Below are 19,167 nucleotides of genomic sequence, written 5' to 3'. Positions count from 1 at the left end.
TGTATTGAAATACAACAGGCATTACATTGAAAACACCAAAGTATTAAATTGCCCTAATCTTATACTGACTGTGTAAAAAGGGTCAATGAGAAGCCTGTGTGTTTACCTCAGTTTCAGTTATGGAAAAAAATATGTTTATTGGTTTACAATACTGTAGTGTTTAGATTACAGTTCAAAAGAAGTAGGTTGTATTAATTCAAACTAAAATCTCTGAGGTTAAATGTCATTAATGGCTAGAACTGGGGAGAAGTATGCATAAAAGATGCACAGATGATAGTTTTCACAGTGTTTCAGGGAATTCCATTCCTTTGCCTGCATGAGGATGCAGAATAGCATTAGGCAAAAGAACTAATTTTAAGCAAAGAAGAATTTATGAACCAGTCTGACTCCTGCATCAAACCTTTTTTTTTTTCTTTTTCTTTTTTTCTAAGTGCTTAAGATGTGTCAGTCTTCAGTGTTTGTTGATTCAAAAAGCCTGGTGTCTTTCACCTTAAACTTAAATCCATATTTCAATGGAATACAACATGTTCAAAGATGTCTTGGTGATTTGTTGATTTATCAAGTCTTCAGGCGTTAAGAGCATAGGAGCTCTGAAAGTCAATTCTTATATTTTCCAAGAGCTTCTGTTTCCCAAGATATAGGTGAAAAGGACCGTATTTATGAAGTGCTAAGAGATCCTCGAAGAGGACGATGTGTACAGATAAAATTGTGTTTAGCAGATGAATCCAGCATAGTGACCCAAAGGTCAAAAGACATAATCAATAAAAGTTCATGTGTGACAGTTTGTAGCTACTCTACATGTCTATGTAAGATTTATAAGGACTTGAATCTGCTGGGACAGTAGAAGCAAAATGGAATCCCCATTAGCCTACCTTCCAACTCATCTACCCATTAGAAGCCTATGAGTGGAAATCATACTATTTCATAATATGCAGCCATCACTCAACCACCTGACTCAGAGAGAGTTTATTTTAAAGCTGCTGAAAGATTCTAAATTGTGCTTTGTTTCGTCTTTTGTCTTTTCTGTTTTTAAAATTTAAAAACTATCACAAACATATACAAAGCTACAGAGAATAAAAAAACAGTCATCCTGTGCGTTCACCACCCAGATGGAACCCACACAGTCTGGCTTATTTACATTTAATTTCTTTGTTACTTTCATCTGCTTCTTTGTGTAGAGAATGTCAAGGCTTTTGGCAATCTGACCACAAAGAAGCTGTGATAGAGTGGAGGCATAGAAGTGACCGGTGACTAAAAGCTGCTGATTCTGACATCTCAATAATAAATCTGTTGTGTTAGTGAGATAGTTGTGTTCCTTAGAACTTCACAAAAATAAGCAAGGAGGTGACAATTTAGTACAAATATGGTTATCTCCCTTTCAGCCCTCCTCTGGGCTTAAAGTTCTCAGGGGGGATTTTGTGGATTTGCAAACAAATCCAGGGACTGAGAGCCAGTCAACAGTCAGTCAACTGACACTTACCTACAGGAGAAATACAACTTCTTGTGAATTGAACTTTGCCATGCCAGGTCATGCTTCTGGATGTCTGTAAGAGTTACTATCCAGTCATTAAATGCTTATAATCCATCCCTGAGAACCATTATCCCAGAAATTATACTCTTTTCCCTGCTGACAGCAGGTGGCTTTCATCTTTGACCTGGATTTTTTTTTTTTTTTGCTTGTTTTTTATCTTTTTATTCCTTGAGGGGCCAGGAAAGGCTGCTTGATGGATTCGCAAGAACATTTAAGGATTCTTTTGTTCAAAGGATTATAATTTCCATTTGTCAGGTTAATATATATATATATATATATATATATATATATATATATATATATATATATATATATATATATGAGCAGACTACAGTGTAAGTCTCTTTCCTGTCCAACAAATTTGAACCTAGTAGAATAGTTAGAATTGTTTCATGGTTTGTCTTGAATATGGATGATAATCACAAATAGAAAGGGGGATGCTGTTTGAAAAGGGACATTTATTGTTATTTTTTCTCATAAAATGTTTAAAAGGGAATGTGATTGCTAATTTTTATGAAGTAGTGATGTATACACCTGTTAAAGGAATGTCGTGGAGCAAATATTTGATATATCTGTTTATTCAATTCACAAAATAATTTAAGCACCTACACTGCTAGGAGTAAAGCAGTAAACCAAACATAGTTCCTGGCATTAAATTCACAATAGCTGATGTATTTCCTCATGTATATTGAATCAACATTATTTTTAGTATTCATTGCTGACTCAAAATATGTGAATATGGGCAATGAAAAATTTAAAATATTATAAATATGTAAGAGTGCATTAAGATTGAAAGGTTTTAACTAGAGCTTGGCTTAGTACAAGTAGGCTCTGCTATAATAATATAAAAGAACACATATGTGAATCAGGGTTCATGAGAAAGATGAGAAGATATCTTACTTTTTATTTTTTAATTTATTTAAAAATCTCTTTCTTTCTGAGTGATCCCAGATAACATATTTTCTCACTGGAATCCTACTAAACATTAGCACAGAGTTCATCATCAATAGAAGGAAGTATCCGTGTTTTTGCCTATTCATATTAACATCTGGATTTATATTTATTGAATGATCTGAGGATGTTAGCAGTAAAAATAAAGGTCATGTCTAGATAAATCTGTCTTCACAGCTGCAGCCATCATTAATCATCCAATAGCTAGCTGAAATATTGATTATTTTTATTATTGAGCAATGATACTGCAACAATAGAAGCACCACATACAAAACATAAATTCTATAGCAACTATAGACACATTTGTTTCTAGAGGGTTAGTATATGAAAGATATCATGTATTCATTTTCTTTCACGTCTTTGTAGTAATTCTTTATACTAAATAACGTATTACTAAATGACATATAAATGCTTTGGTCTGATAATAAAGCCTTCCTGGATTGTACTCAAATTTCCTTTTATAACATTTTCCTCCACTATTTTCACTTATCCCAGTCTTCATCTAAACCAAATTTGTCCTGGTTCTCCATACATGTTCTGAAGTGTTCCACCTGTTGTCCTTTCCCCCTAATTTCTAGCACCTAGAATATTTCCTGAGTATTCCAGTCTCTGCATGTTTGAACTCACCTCTCGTTTTAAGAATAATATTGAATCTAACTCTACAGCAATGCCTGTCCTCATTATTTCCACTACAAAGACATTTCAGAGGAGACTTAAATTCTTTGGCCTTTAGCTATACTTTCAAAGGGCATTTATCAATTTTATCTTGTTTTTTTAGTTACTAATAATCAAAAATGTACTAATTAAACACCTGATAAGCAGAGCATTAGTGACATACATACAGTAGGTGTTGGATGAAAGGAATAGGGAGTGCATTTTCTGGGAAGAATGAAAAATTATGAGAAAATCAACTAAATGTTTTTTTTGCTTTGTATTATCACCATGTGTCAGCAATTCTAAACAGTATCAGTGTCAAAATACTATTGCCAGAAAGGTCTTTTGTTGGTCCAGTTTCCAAACAATTGCTGTACTTATCATGAAGTTTATATTCTGTATCTGCCAGCACACATGAACTCAGTTACACATGTGTTCCAAGACTAAGTGCGCATTGATCTGGATCATTTAAAATTTAAAACAGCGAGATGTAGTGCAAACTGTGAGGTGCGACATTTTGTTCAAGTGCAAATTTTAGTTCATATATGAAATATTTTATTGAATGTAAATGTCTTTCAATTTCAATTTTTTTTTCTTTTTACATTGTTATAAACCTAAAGAACAAATCAAGAAAATAAAAATGATTACTTATGTATACAGAGCTATTACTGAAAAGTATTCTCGTGTTTAGCAGAGGGGATATAAAATGGGATTCACCAGTGCCTGTGTGGCTTAGTTGTTTAAGCGTCCGACTCTTGATTTTGACTCAGGTCATGATCTCAGGGTCGTGGCATCGAGCCCTGCGTCTGGGTCCGTGCTCAGTGGGGAGTCTGCTTGAGACTCTCTCTCTCCCTCTCCCTCTGTCCCTGCCCTCAATGCTCTCTGTCTCTCAAATAAATAAATAAATCTTTAAGCAAAGCAAAATAAAATGGGATTCATCACTCTGGGTGCCCTGGTACTCCCCTGGTGCTAGGTGCTAAGGCTATAAAGATGGCTCCAGTCCCTGGTCTCAGGGACCTCATTGCCTTCTGAGCTTTCCTACAAATCTATAGCCTTCTGATATTTTGCTCTGTTACTAAGATTATATCATCTGGAATTTGGGTTTCCATATCACTCAAGATAATACTCAAAGGGATCTCTGTCTTGCATCCCCTTCCCTTTCTTCCTCCCCCCTTTCTTGAAGAATAGCAGCTATTTCTCTGACTTTGAATTCCCGTTTGGAGAAGTCATTTAGATACCTTTCTCTAATTTCATTTAATTTTCAGAGATAAAAGAAGCACAGGGAATACAGTTCCTAAATATTCAGAGTTAGTATTTGATAGTGAACTCTTTATTAATTTTATAAAACATAGATTGCATGAAGGATAAAAATTTTCATATAATTTACATTTAGATGTAAGTACATTAATGGAAATAGTAACTCCAAAAGTAATTTTTGAAATTTTGGTTTAAGTACTTATAGTATTTATGCCATGAAACAATCTCATCTTACTTATTACAAACATAGCTGATCTAGTCCAGTCAGATAACAAATTGTATGAATTTAGTGTTCACAGGGACATATTAAATTAAAAATAAGAAACAGATCTTTTTACGGTGAGTTTTTGAATTTATTTTACTGAATTGATTTAAATGCCTGTGTTTTGGTAAGTGTCTAAAGAACATTTTAGTGAAATATTTCAGAGTCAAATAAAGTATGGAAAAACATCAATTAGCATTTAAAACAAGATTGGTTTTATATGTATGTTTATGTTGCCTTAATGCTTAATTAGTAGGGCACTAATTTTGGAAAAAGACTGTTTTTTTTTTTTTTTAAGTCTATAGCATATTTCTAAAGGCTGTAAATCACGATCTTCATCATGTGTATAATATACAAGTCAGTGCTAGTATTTATTGAACGTAAGTTGTCTGCCCCTGTGCTAAGCACTGCACACAAATTTTTCCATTTAATTATCAAAATAATCAATTTCAAGGCATTAGTGGTATTTTTTTCAATGAGGAAACAGGGACTTGGAGAGTTAAATAGCATTTTGTAGGCCATGGAGCAAAAAGTGACAGAGGTGTTGGGCACCTGGGTGGCTCAGTTGGTTAAGCGACTGCCTTCGGCTCAGGTCATGATCCTGGAGTCCCGGGATCGAGTCCCGCATCGGGCTCCCTGCTCGGCGGGGAGTCTGCTTCTCCGTCTGACCCTCTTCCCTCTCGTGCTCTCTGTCTCTCATTCTCTCTCTCAAATAAATAAATAAAATCTTAAAAAAAAAAAGTGACAGAGGTGAGATTTGATTCCAGGCCTCACTCATTTACTGGATAGCCCTGCCTGCATCTACTCATTAAGTAGAGCCATGTTGTAGACATTGCGTTCATTCAAGCATTAGAAAAGCATGTAATCTTAAGGGACCAAACTGCCTTTTCCCTTATTTGAAAGTTCAAGGCCTTAAACATGTAGGTTTCCTGTCTTTGTAAACAATTGCGTTAAATCTTTATCTTTGTTATTTTCCTTTTTTTTTTTTTTTCCCCAGAATGATGTAGGAGGACAACGCAGCCTGATAAACAAATGGACGACTTTTCTTAAAGCCAGATTGATTTGCTCCATTCCTGGAAATGATGGGGCAGATACTCATTTTGATGAGCTTCGTAAGTCGCATGCTCCTTTTTTTCTTAAAAATTACTTACTGCCTAATAAATTCAGCATTTGTTTTATTTTAGCCCCCAGTATACCCAGGACAGCTTGCAGGAGTGTTATTACTAAATTCACACACACAAAGAACATGGAGGTGCTCTAGGTTTCAGAGCACATTGTAATGAAGCAATTCGTCTCTTTGTAAGCATCCTCATAGTTATGAGGAAACAAAGCTGCAGCAAGAGACAAAAAGCTACTAGCAAGAACCCATCCACTCTCCATGTGGCCTTTTACTTTTTTTTAAGTTTTACCATTGTTTTAATTATTGAAACAAAATTAACGTAAGTCAAATCATGTGCAACAATGTGTCTAATTGATGTAAGAGGTGAATATGAATTTTATATGACAGTGTCTTATCCATTATAACAGATTTCCAATAATTTGACAATTATCTTTCAAAAAATTTCTCCCAAATTCTAAACAAAGTATGCAAATTGGAAATTAACTCTAAACATGCGTAACTGTCTATAGGTAGCAAGAACTTGGGTTCTTTATTCCGAGACTGCCCTCTGCTGGAGAGCACGAGAGATTGGGTGAACTCACTCCCTCTGACTTGTTAAGAAAAAGAATACTCAGAAAAGTGTTAGACGGATTATTCTCTTTCATTTCCCCTCTTTACCCCCTCAAAGCTAATTCGAGAAGGATTTTTTTCAGTTAAATATGAGGTTAGCATCATCAAATCTTATCTTTCGAATTTGTTTTTGCCTTGCAATGTAAAAATGATTTTATCATTAAATGATTTTGCCATACGGTATTTAAAGTATATATTCAGTATTCATGGGTGATTCCTCATGTTGTATATAAGCATGCCCACATCTTAAATAATCTTTTAATGAATATCATTTACACATACTTTGGTGTCAATACTGCTCAAGTAGTTACAAAATACTGAGCAAGTTACACAAGTAATACTGCACAAGTAATTAATTGTGTAGCTATTTTTATATTGTTAGCAAATAGATAATTGAATTATTAGTAAGTTGACACAATTGTAGGACAAGACTTTTTTTACATTGGAAGGTAAAAACACCCTATGTTTTTAATTTCTATTCTGTAAGAAATCACATACCTCTGACTGGAAATAGTCATGGAGATTATCAAGTGAATCATCCCATTTACAGGTGATTGAAGTAGACACCTGAAAGGTTAGATATCCAGTTCAGTGTCACATGACTCGTGAGAAAACCAGTCTTTTACCCTTAATTTCTTATGTCATAATTAACGACTTTCACTGTTAATTTTATATACTATTAGTGTCTCAGAACTACTGTATTTCTTAAAGAAAAGGCAAATATGTAATACCGAAATATAAAAATATATTGAATTGTTATTTTTTCCCATTAATAGAGGATATTTACTTACTCTCCACAAGAGATGAAAGAAATCCTGTAGTCTATGGAGTCTTTACCACAACCAGGTAAGTTAAAAAACAAACAAAACAAAACAAAACAAAAACAACACTTGTAATTCTTCTATAGAAGAAATATATGTTTTTTTGTCCCTTCCTTTTGTGTGAAAAAAAAAATACCCGTTTTTCATTTTATTTTTTCACATAGTGTTTCCTAGAACTCTTTTAATATCAAGACATAAAATGTCCTTTGTTCTTTTTATGCCAGCAGAGTACTCCTATATCAATTACCACAATTCATTTAGCCAGTTTCCTATACATAACATCTCCATTGTTTCCAGGTCTTTGGTGGTACGCATAATGCTTCAGCGACTAACCTTGTACATATGGCCATTTCTCTGTGTGAGCAAGTAAGCAAGTACTTCTGTGAGTTAAATTCCCAGACTAAAGTTACAGGATGCAAAGGTGTATGCATATACTCACCATAATAAATAGGTTAAGCTGCATGACATAGAAGTAGTATGAAAGAAATACATGCCTTAGTCATTGCTTAGGTTGCAGTCATAAGATGCGACGCTCTTGACTTCTAAAATGTCATCATGTACAATCTTAGATACCCTTCCATTACCCTACAAAGATGGGAGTTTGGCTGTTACCAGCATATCATTATTGCTCTGCTAACTTAAGCAAAGGAGGTTTGTATGACTTGCGCCAAGAAGATGGGCCAAGTTGTAGTAAAAATGGGACTAGCACCAAAGGTGTTTTCTTAATTTTCACCCCTGTATTTTGTCTTCATTCTGTGTAATAGTGTCCTGTACTTGTCACCGAGACTCCATGACTTCCTTAAAAGTTGTCCTATCATCTATGAAGCTTTCTCAAAGAATATATGGACCTTACATAATTTTATCTAATATTAATTTCATTTAATTCAGAAACTTACATTTGAACATGGGACAGCTTTATTCCTGTTACATATTACTCCCTGCAACGCCTTCTTTGAACTACTTTTTTACTTTTTCCACAGCTCTGCTATCACCGTTGTTTATATTGATATTAGTATTGGAAGAATTGGCAGTATTGGTATTGCTATTAGAGAAATGGTCTTACTGCCTCCTTTTGAATAAATTATTAAAGTAATCTGTAGGCAAATTATAATTTCTTTTATGTGGCATTACCTTCATTCAGTTCACCTTACACCTTGTACCAATAGTGTGGTTCGGATGATATCAGAAAACAAAATGCTCCTTGGTTCATTGTAAGATAGAGAATGTGAATATTTACAGTGAAAATAAAGAAGATACCCTAAGAATGCTGCTATTTGGACCCCATTTTTCGGGTAATTTATATCTTAACTAAAAAGATGCAAGAAAAGCAAGTGCCTGTAGTTACTCAAGTTAAATCTCAGAGCTAGTTCTCTTGGCATCTTTCCATTCACAGAACTGTCTTTGAAGTCACTGTGTGTTCCAACACAAGGCATAGACATGTGCCAGGGAAATACAGCCCCAAGATAGTTATGTTTTTTTCTCCTACCAAGTACTCTGCCCACCCAGAGTGTGAAGTTACAAGTCAACTCTTTGCTCTTGGTGTACTTTATTTATTCTATTTTTAATGCCGCCCCAAGGACTGAGGTAATACTGGGAAGCAGTGTCACATCCTTTGTCCAATAAGAAGATGTAATTAATCTGCAACAATAGAAACACCATAAAGCGTGATGTATCATTCCTTTAAAATATCCTAGGCAGAGGATGTGATCTTTATGGGGGCATCACCTCCCTTCTTAGCAGAGTTTTCTTCCAGCTGCCTGTTTGTCATCAGCTCCCGTTGCTTCCCATTAATGTCATTCCAAGATTATATTTTTTTAAGATTTTATTTATTTATTTGAGAGAGAAAGTGAGAGAGAGCAAGAGAGCAGGGTGAGAAGCAGACTCCCCGCTGAGCGGGGAGCTCGATGTGGGGCTGGATCCTGGGACGCCGGGACTCTGGGACCATGACTTGAGCCTAAGGCAGACCCAACTGACTGTGCCACCCAGGCTCCCCTCATTCCAAGAATATTAATGATTCAGTTTCCCATGCTAGAGAATCCTTGGCTCACTTGTGTAGTGCTGAGATGATATGTCTCTTAGATCATAAAGGGTGATCTCGTTTTTATGAACAAAAATCACTGAAAATTTTAGATGCAGAGAAAATGTCTTTTATTTTCCAGAAATAAAAAAAAAATGAAACATCTGATGATAGTGTTAACAATTTTCACCACTAATTTGCAAAAACTTGTGAAATTCCCATGGCACTTTTCTGCTTCTTGATTATGTGTCCTCCAGTCCTGTGTAATTAAGATTAATTTTAAGTATCACATAGGTTACATACATAAATTCAAGAAGAAATTTGAAAATTTGGGGAGAAGCACAAAAGAATTTCAACATTTTTTTTGAGTTAATAAAAATTGAGGAAATTATTAATAGCCAATGTTTATGAACATTCACTCACTTTAAGAAAACCTAAATGAGGGGTGCCTGGGTGGCTCAGTTGTTAAGCGTCTGCCTTCAGCTTAGGTCATGATCCCAGGGTCCTGGGATCGAGCCCCACATCACGCTCCCTGCTCAGTGGAAAGACTGCTTCTCTCTCTCCCATTCCCCCTGCTTGTGTTCCTACTCTTGCTATCTCTCACTGTCAAATAAATAAATAAAATCTTAAAAAAAAAAAAGAAAACCTAAATGAGATATTTATTATTTATATACCTAAAGTGTTCCTCTATAAAAAAATAGGTAATGTAACTTTTTTATAAGTTCTTTAGAAGGCACTATGCTGTAAGAACTTTAAATAAAATTCAAAAGTATGTATATAAATTTGATACTCTTTTCTGCATATTTCCTTCTGTCCTTCAGTTTTTCTAGGTATTTCCCATGTATCCATCAGGTGTCAATGTAGACACCACCTACTCTCTGAAAACTTACCAGACAGCTCTGTACTGGGGACCCATCTGCATGCTTGCTTCGCTTGTTACTGTAATTATCTGTAATGTAACTGCTATCACACCTTTTTCAGGATTACTTGGTTATAAGCTCCTTAAGGACATCCACACATTTCGTCTGCAGCACCTATCGGATGGAATGTGCTGCCCAAGTTTGTCCACACACCTGGTTATAATATGTGCTCAATAAATAAGTATACAGTGACTGTTGTACGGGGAATGATTGGATCATGTTGCTTTTTTACAGCTCCATCTTCAAAGGCTCAGCTGTTTGTGTGTACAGCATGGCTGACGTCAGAGCAGTTTTCAATGGTCCATATGCTCATAAGGAAAGTGCAGACCATCGTTGGGTGCAGTATGATGGAAGAATTCCTTATCCCCGACCTGGCACAGTATGTATCCAATTTCATAATCAAATTATTTTCTGAAGCCCATATCCTCTTCTTAATTCTATTACAATAAACTATGCTATTTACCACAGCAACATATACTGTGGTTTTTAAAATACCTATTATTTATTCACGGTGATGTATTAGCATTTCCATACTTCCCTGGAACTTGACATTTTTTTTTCTTCTCAGTAAGAGCTTTAAGTACTAACAGGAAACAATGGATTATATAATAAGGAGCAGGCTCTGCTGAAAATATAGTGCCAATCTTCAGTAAGTCTACAGAATCATCAAGATGATTTGATATCTAGAATGACAAATATTCCAAGTTAAATGAAAATGCCAAATAAATATTTATTTCCCACGTACAGCTCTGTATATAACTAGAGTCTTCAGGTCCTCATTTCTACTTTTCAATGACTACATCAGTTACAATGGTTCATTTATTTCCTTATTATGTTGCATCTGTTAAAAAAAAAAACACTTTGCTGTGTAAAATCTGTATTTGCATTTTAAATAGAAAGTTTTTGTGTTGTTTTGTTTTCTTGATGTGATTAAAACAGCTTAAGTTATTTAAATATTTTAGGATGGGCTAATTGACCTAATAAATGCCTTTTTTTTCACTTAAGTTTCAATATGAATATTTCTACCAGGAGGTCTAAAGTAATCATCAAAATGTCTGAGAAAAATTATTAACTTAATCCATCCAATTCTACTGATTTTTTTCTTTTCATATGTTTGTTCTTAAACAGGAAACAGTTGGTAGCCAGGCTTTCTGAATTCTCTTTTCATCTTCCTGTTACATAACCTAATTAAATGTGGGAAACACACTTTACAACAATGTCTATTTTCCCTTTCGTAACTCCTCAATAGAAATATGTTTCAAGTATGTTTTCTGGACTGATTATAAGGTGATCACACTTTCATGGAAAAAAAAATGCCAATAATATGATTTTCAGGATTCACTTTTTAAAGATTTTTTTATTTAAATTCAATTTTATTAACATATACTGTATTATTAGTTTCAAAGGTAGAATTTTGTGATTCATCAGTTGTATACAACACCTTCTCCGCATTACCTTAAGTGCCCTTAATGCACATCACCCAGTTACCCCATCCCCCCACCTACCTCCCCTCCAGCAACCCTCAGTTTGTTTCCTATAGTTAAGAGTCTCTTATGGTTTGCTTCCCTCTCTGTTTTCATCTTATTTTATTTTTCCTTCCCCTCCCCTTTGTTCATCTGTTTTGTTTCTTGAATTCCACATATGAGTGAAATCATATGGTATTTGTCTTTCTCTGATTAACCTATTTCGTTTAGCAAAATACCCTCTAGTTGTATCCATGTCCTTGTGAATGGCAAGATTTCATTCTTTTTGATGGCTGAGTAGTATTCCATTGTATATATACCACAACTTCTTTACAGGATTCACTTTTTTATTTTCTTTGAACATCAAAGTTGTACTTATTTGTCTTATTTATTTATTTAACAGTAACGTAAGGTGTAGGTTAGGGCGTGCAGGTAATCTTCTAAAGGTTTTACAAATCTTAGCTTCATAATGATTCTAAGAAGCAAGTGCTATTGTTATTAATGCCATTTTACAGGTGAGCAATCCCCTGCACAGAGAGGTGCAGTAAATTGCCCAAGGTCACAAAGCTAGTGAGTGGTGCACCTGCGTTTTAAATCCAGATACTCTGGCAGCAGAGTCCAAGCAGAATCCAAGCCTTTAGTCTTTGTACTATTATCTATGTTAAAATTATTTTATGTTAATTTATGTTTATTCTCCCCTTTGATAGAATACCTTTTACTGAATATGTATTCTATATGTGTATACTGAACTGTAGTGTACATATATATATAATGAATATACGTAGAATTTCAACTTACATTATATATATTTGGGGCTTTTTTGAGGAGGATAGTTAAAATTCAGAGGGAACTCTAGTTGGGGAAATTTCACCATACTAGGATTATGGGGTTAAGTATCATGGACTATCACATTTGGAGCTGCTTCTACATGAGTTTATTTTTAAAAATACTATGACCATTGAGGCCATTAAAAAAAAAAATATTTTCCGTCATCTAGACGTTACTGGAGAATTTGGGACTGAAACCATCTACATTTTAACTGCAGAAAATTGGGTTTTTTTAGGGGGGAGGGGCAGAAGGAGAGGGAGAGAATCATAAGCAGGCTCCATGCAGGGCTCGATCTCACGACCCTGAGATCGTGACCTGAGCCAAAATCAAGAGTGGGACCCTTGACCAGCTGAGCCGTGCAGGCGCCCCTACAGAAAACAATTTACATGCATATATGTAGTAGCTGATTCTTGTACTAAAAAATTGAAACTGATCATGAAATGATCACATGCCAATGCCTCCAGATTGCCTACTTTTTTCCAAATACAGTGTAGGTTAGAGGTGCCACCGAGGGGCTTGTCACCATTTCCCTCCTCCTGCCTGAAGAGCTGTGAAGTGCCATGGGAGGCTTAAAGATGAATCACGTGTCGGGGTTCCTGGGTGTCACAGTCCGTTAAGCATCTGACTCTTGGTTTTGGCTCAGGTCATGATCTCAGGGTTGTGAGATTGAGCGGTCCGTCAGACTCTGCGCTCAGTGTGGAATCTGCTTGTCCCTTGCTCCTCCCTGCTGCCTCTCTCTCTCTCTCATAAATAAATAAAATCTTAAAAAAAAAGACAAATCACGTGTCACAGTACTCTCCTCATAAGAACACAGCCACTTCTCTGAAATGTGAATAGGTGACCTTTCCCTACCAAGAGTCATGCATAAGAGTCAGTGAGGAGAGTTTTTCGTCAATGAGAAAAGAAGCGCCTCATCACAGTAAACACACCAGTTTTTGCTCCTTAGTACTCAAAATATACAGTGTTTACACTGTACATATTTTCTTAGAGTTTGAAATTATCCAGGGAATAGACTGGATCCACACTATCACAGAGATACTTAGCCTTTTTTTTCTTTTTAAAAATTTAGAAAAGGAAAAATATCAGGCATAAGAAAGTGTCATTTAACAGTTATTCCTTTATCCTTTCTAAACATCAGTATTTCTCAAGAAATTCCCATGTTTTCTTACATGTGTAAGCACATTCAAATCTGTAGCTAAGGTTTGATAATTATGCCTTGTTATTAGAGATGGTCCCCAACTGATGAAGTTTTGACTTCTGATTTTTTGACTTTATGATGGTGAGAAAGCAATACATAGCCAGTAGGAACTGTACCTAGAATTTTGAATTTGATCTTTTCCTGGGCTAGTTATATGTAGTACGAGAATCTGGTGAAGCTGGGCAGGGTACCAAGCTGTAGCTGTTAGTCGGCCACACCATCACAAGGGTAAACAATCCATGCACTTAAAATCATTGTACTTTTCACTTTAGTACAGTATTCAACACATTACATGAGATACTCAACAGTTTATTATAAAACAGGCTTTGTGTTAGAGGAGTTTGCCCAACTATAGACTAATAATGTAAGTGTTCCTAGCATGGTTAAGTTTGGCTAGGCTAAGCTATCATGTTGACCAGTTAGGTGTAGTGAATGCACTTTCGACCTACGATATTTTCAACTTAGAATGGGTCTACTGGGACGTAACCCCACTGTAAGTCGAGAAAGATCTGTAAACTTTTATTCATAGCCCGAGCTCGGGCCAGTATTGCTAATGGAGACAGAAAGAGACTCCAGAAAAACTCCAGCAGAACAGCACTCTCTTTGATCAGGAAGATTATGTCCTTTTTATAGAATTTAGAGACATAAAAATGACAATCCTAGTTACCATCAGAAGTTGTTTATTTTTGCTTTACACTTTTGGTTAAAGGTAGGGTTCTTTCTTGTTGTTCTGAAGTGGTAAGACACGGATTAAATTTAACTCTACTTGACTCCAAATCAAATGCTCTTAAATCTCTGCACCACTCTACCTTCAATGAGATCAAAGTGAATAACCAAACAGAACCCCACATTGTTTCCCCAGGGGTCGATCTGTTCTCTGCACAAATAATAATGCAGTTTTGAAACCTTCTTGTGCTTGTCATTTCTTTTCTTGTAATTCTGGGGCACACATCTTACTTTAATTTGCTTTCTACTAAATGTCCGAATCTCCACTGAACACCATTTTACACTGAACTTAAAATTTTTAAAATAGATTATTTTAAAAACCTCCTTTGCATTTACATTTCCCACTCACGTTCTCATCAAGGTTGCTTCTTAAGTTGTGCTCCCACTGGGCCTTCTGCTGACATTATCACCGAGGGAGATAAACACTACGACTCTCCATGTGCCACTTTTGTTTTCTAGTTTTGACAGAGTTCTGTACTTCCTGTGACAAAAAGTCAAACCTAAACTCCTGGCCTTACCATGACATCATTACAACGTCAGCCAGCCTGGAAACTCCCCAACGACAAGGATCCATTCCTTCACTTCCAGGGATTCTCCTGCCCTCTGGTGTCCAAACTGAATCCCTGAACAAACTGTATTTTGTTCAGATGGACTTTTTCAGTCATTATTGAATTTTAGGCCTTGACAGTAAGTTCCACATGAAATAAAATATGGAAGAATCCACGATGAACGGCACAGGTCAGAAATGGAAACCAAACTGAAGTCAGGCCAACAGTAGCAGCCTGCTTGAAAACTCAGAATCAGGAAGATTTTTAAAGGCAGAAAATTTCATTTTTGATATTTGATTTATTGTAAAAGATTTACTTGGTAGTTTTATTCTCTGTTGATGAGGAATTTTATAATCTATGCCGGAGCGTAAAATGTTAACAAATGTTTACTTGAAAGTGAGTTTCAGTTTGTAAATCATTCCCTTATCAAAAAAGGTGAGAAGAGAGTACTTTAAAATTTTTTTTTTATTGTGGTAAGAACAGTTACTGTGAGATCTATACTTTGAACAGATTTTTAAGTAGCCTGTAGATAACGTTGTGCAACAGATCTCTGGAACTTATTCATGTTGAGTAACTGAAATAGTATACGTATTCATGAGTGACGTCCCACTTTCTACTCCCTGCAGCCCCAGGCAACCAGTTTTATCCTTTGCTTTTATGAGTTTGACTATGTATGTAAACGGAAGTATGCAGGGTTTTTTTTTTTACCTTCTGGACTAACTTACTTCACTTATCAAAATGTGCTCTAAATTCATCTACACGGCACATATTGAAGGATCTCCTTTTTAAGATTGAATAATATTCTTTTGTGTGTATATATTACATTTTTTTAACCCATTCATCAGTTGATGGACCTTTAGAGTGTTTCCACCTACAGTATGAAGGGTACTCAAAATATGAAAAAACAGAACTGGCGTATGATCCGGCAATCTCACTTCTGGAAATTTATCGAAACGAACTGAAATCGGGGTCTTGAAAAGAGATTAGCATTCCCATGTTCATTGCAGCACTATTTACAGTAGCCAAAATGTGGAAAGGACTTGTTTTTGAAGTTCAAATATTTAAGAATGTCTGTTTCACTATTCTCAAATCATTTTGCCACAGTTTTTGACAACTTCTAAACCTCTAATTTTGTAAAACGAACTTCATTTTTAAATTCCATTTCCCCCTAAATACTTACTGCTTTTACTATAAAATGTTTTAGCTTTACTTTCAAAGATCGAAATTTACACATGATTTTCCCAACTAAGTTTCCATTCTTTGGTAGGGAGCAAAAAGGGGTTGTTATGGCACTCTTTTAATTCCATAATTTGATTATACTATGGATGCATATAAGTCAAATGAAATATCAAATCAACTAAGCTAACCTCCTTGTTCCGATTTATTGGCCCTCATAGCCTGTAAAAACTTGACTAAGAATTGTTAAATCTCAAATAATCCCTGAGTAAACATCTCCCCCCTCTTCAATTCAATTTTAGGAATTTAGATCTTTAGAAAAATTTAACGTCTTTCTTTCCTTTTATCCATGGATTAATCAACTAGCTATTTCATTTAACCAACCCACTATAAAATGTCAACATTAACGTTGTTTTAATGTCAAGTAATTTTTCAACTACCACCACCAAATGTAAAATAATGAAATCTCTCCCTTTCTATAATATTTCAAATCTTTGTCTGAACAAGAAGCCCCATCGTGTACAACTCCTCATATGGGCTTTTCTCTAGAGTAAATCAAAGGTAAAGCTTAAACGTTTCCCACCCCAATGCCCCTCATTGTCTCTCTTCTCTGCTATCAGATAAAATCTCCTACACTCACCAGGTGAGTGTGGATATGTATAACAGTCCTTATTTATTTCCACCAAATTATTAAACTTTCTAACACTATAAAAGACATTGAAAAGTTACAAAGTTCTTTTGATTCCAGGTCTGCTGGAAACACTGTCTTATCAAATATGCTGCCACGGACCAACCATGGGTCCTGGCATATCCACCTGGGTTAAGAAGATATATAGATAGATAGATAGATAGATAGATAGATAGATAGATAGATAGATATAGATATAGATATAGATATATATTCATATATATACACATATCTTCTTTATCCGTTCATCTATTGATGGACACTTGGGGTGCTTCCATTTTATATATATATATATATATATATATACACACACATACATACAAACAATGGAATACTATTCAACCATAATAAAGAATGAAATCTTTCCATTTACAACAACATGGATGGAGCTACAGAGTATAATGCTAAGCAGAATAAATCAGAGAAAGACATACCATATGATTTCACCCCTATGTGGAATTTAAGAAACAAAACAAATGAACAAAGGAAAAAAAGATAGAAATAAATAAAAAAACAGACTCTTAACTGTAGAGAACAAACAGATGGTTACCAGAGGGTGGGTAGGGGAATGGGTGAAATAGGTGGTGCGAATTAAGAGCACACTTACCATGATGAACACTGAGTAAGTTATAGAATTGTTGAATCACTATATTGTACACCTGAAACTAATATAACACTGTATGTTAACTATACTGGAATTAAAATTAAAAATTTAATTAAAAAATAGTATCCTAAACTCCCTTTTGGTTTATATAGTGTTAGACTGTGATAGTCTTACCAAATGGGACTGAAAAATAATGGAAGAATTCCCTCACGGCATCTCACGCTAGCTTCCCATTTAGGCCCTTGCGCAATATGGGTAACATTTTGTTGTCATTTGTTTTGTTTTAAGTAAGGCTTTCCTAATTCATTAAAAATCTTTGGGAAACTTTGGGAAAATCTCATTTTATGCACCACTAGCTTGTAGAGGCCTCAATTATATTAAATTCACAGTTTTATTTTCTTCCCAACATCTGTTCACTGTGTGGCCTTCCTCTTATTGGATAACAAACTGTTACTTTGTCACCACCCCTAAATTACCAGGGATATCTTTAATTCTATCCCTTCAGCTTTTTGATTCCAGAAGAGAGCAGCAGAGACAGGTGTACAATCTGGGCCTCCTGACTCTAAGTTCCCAAATTTTGACTACACTTAACCAAGGGCGTATGACAAAACATCACTCATTTTCCATTAACTGTAAACAGGCTGTGTTTCTCTGAAACCCTGAGAGGCAATCGATTTCTAACATTTCTCAATTACTCTTTTCAGCCGGCGTTCAGCTTTCTTTTCCATGGAGCCAACATTCTCTTTTAAAATGAAGTTGTCCAAATCCCAAGCCACTTACTATGTTCAATAGTGTTTTCCTTTTTCTCGTATAGAAATTCCTCTAAAAGAAAGGAAACTTTAAAAAAGAGAAAGAGCTACAGCCATATTTTGTTAAATGTCTCGCAAGATTAAATTCATCTTAAAACTATTTAACTTAGAAAGTAAATGATCCAAAATTGTTGGCTTAATTGTCATCTTTAAATTACTACCCAGTTAGGGTAGACAGAATCCAACCTTCATTGAAGCTGGGGAGCTTACTATTACATTTTTAGGTCCAGAGGTTAAAATTCATTTGCTGGTACTAAATAAAATTTTGAATGGATATTTGCAGATAGGAAATTCATTTCTTCAAATGCTAGAAAACATAATTGCTTTATTAGACACTGAACAATAAAAAGGAAACTTGAGATTTTTTTTTAACCTTTTAAACATAGAATATTCAAGGTTCAGATATAACAACAATAAAGCTGGTTTTTAATTGCAAAAACAAAATAGAGAAAGAGACAAATGTACCTGTATATTTGCATCCCTGGCCTTTCTGCCTCTGACATTAAATACAGGATCTTTCCCCATCCGTGTTATAAACTGACTCTTAGATGAATCAGCAAGGGGATAGGATGACACCTATGAAATCGCCTTTTTTTTATATATATATATAAATAAAAATCAGACTTCCTTTACATATGTAGCTTAGTTTTCTCAGCTTGCTGAAAATGAAAGCCTGGTTTAGTCTTCCCATGTGCCACGTCTTTCTTCCCTCACATGAGTCAACCCTCTGATTTGTTTAAAAGGAAAGGTGCAACCTGTAGAGAACAGCCTGAAGCAGCAGGGGGAGAAAACTTTTAACAGCTGTCTGGTGCCTTTCCAAGGGGCAAAGTTCTCTCATTGGATAAAACCTATTTTTCTCCTCTTATCCGTCGCTTCCCACCGCACTGCTAAAGGCACTATACAAACAGGCAGGTCTGCCAAGCATAACACGGTCACACGGCACCAGCCGTGCGTGCAGCCAGCCCTGGAAGATAGGTGCCGAACC

General features: G+C 35.4%; 1 protein-coding gene across 2 annotated transcripts in view; it reads left to right on the top strand.

Annotated features, from left to right (window-relative positions):
• Positions 1 to 19,167, top strand: part of SEMA3D (semaphorin 3D) — a 206,428-nt gene that overhangs the window by 148,661 nt on the left and 38,600 nt on the right. For both annotated transcript variants that reach the window (XM_035020475.1, XM_035020476.1), the window contains exons 9-11: positions 5,653 to 5,767; positions 7,161 to 7,230; positions 10,377 to 10,521. In XM_035020475.1, coding sequence (XP_034876366.1) covers positions 5,653 to 5,767; positions 7,161 to 7,230; positions 10,377 to 10,521 — 330 coding nt within the window. The remainder of the gene's footprint in view (positions 1 to 5,652; positions 5,768 to 7,160; positions 7,231 to 10,376; positions 10,522 to 19,167) is intronic.

The sequence above is a fragment of the Mirounga leonina genome, unplaced genomic scaffold (genome assembly GCF_011800145.1).
Source record: "Mirounga leonina isolate KUSES-001 unplaced genomic scaffold, KU_Mleo_1.0 Mir_174, whole genome shotgun sequence".
NCBI classification, from domain to species: Eukaryota; Metazoa; Chordata; class Mammalia; order Carnivora; family Phocidae; genus Mirounga; species Mirounga leonina.
This window is presented reverse-complemented; position numbering and strand designations above follow the sequence as displayed.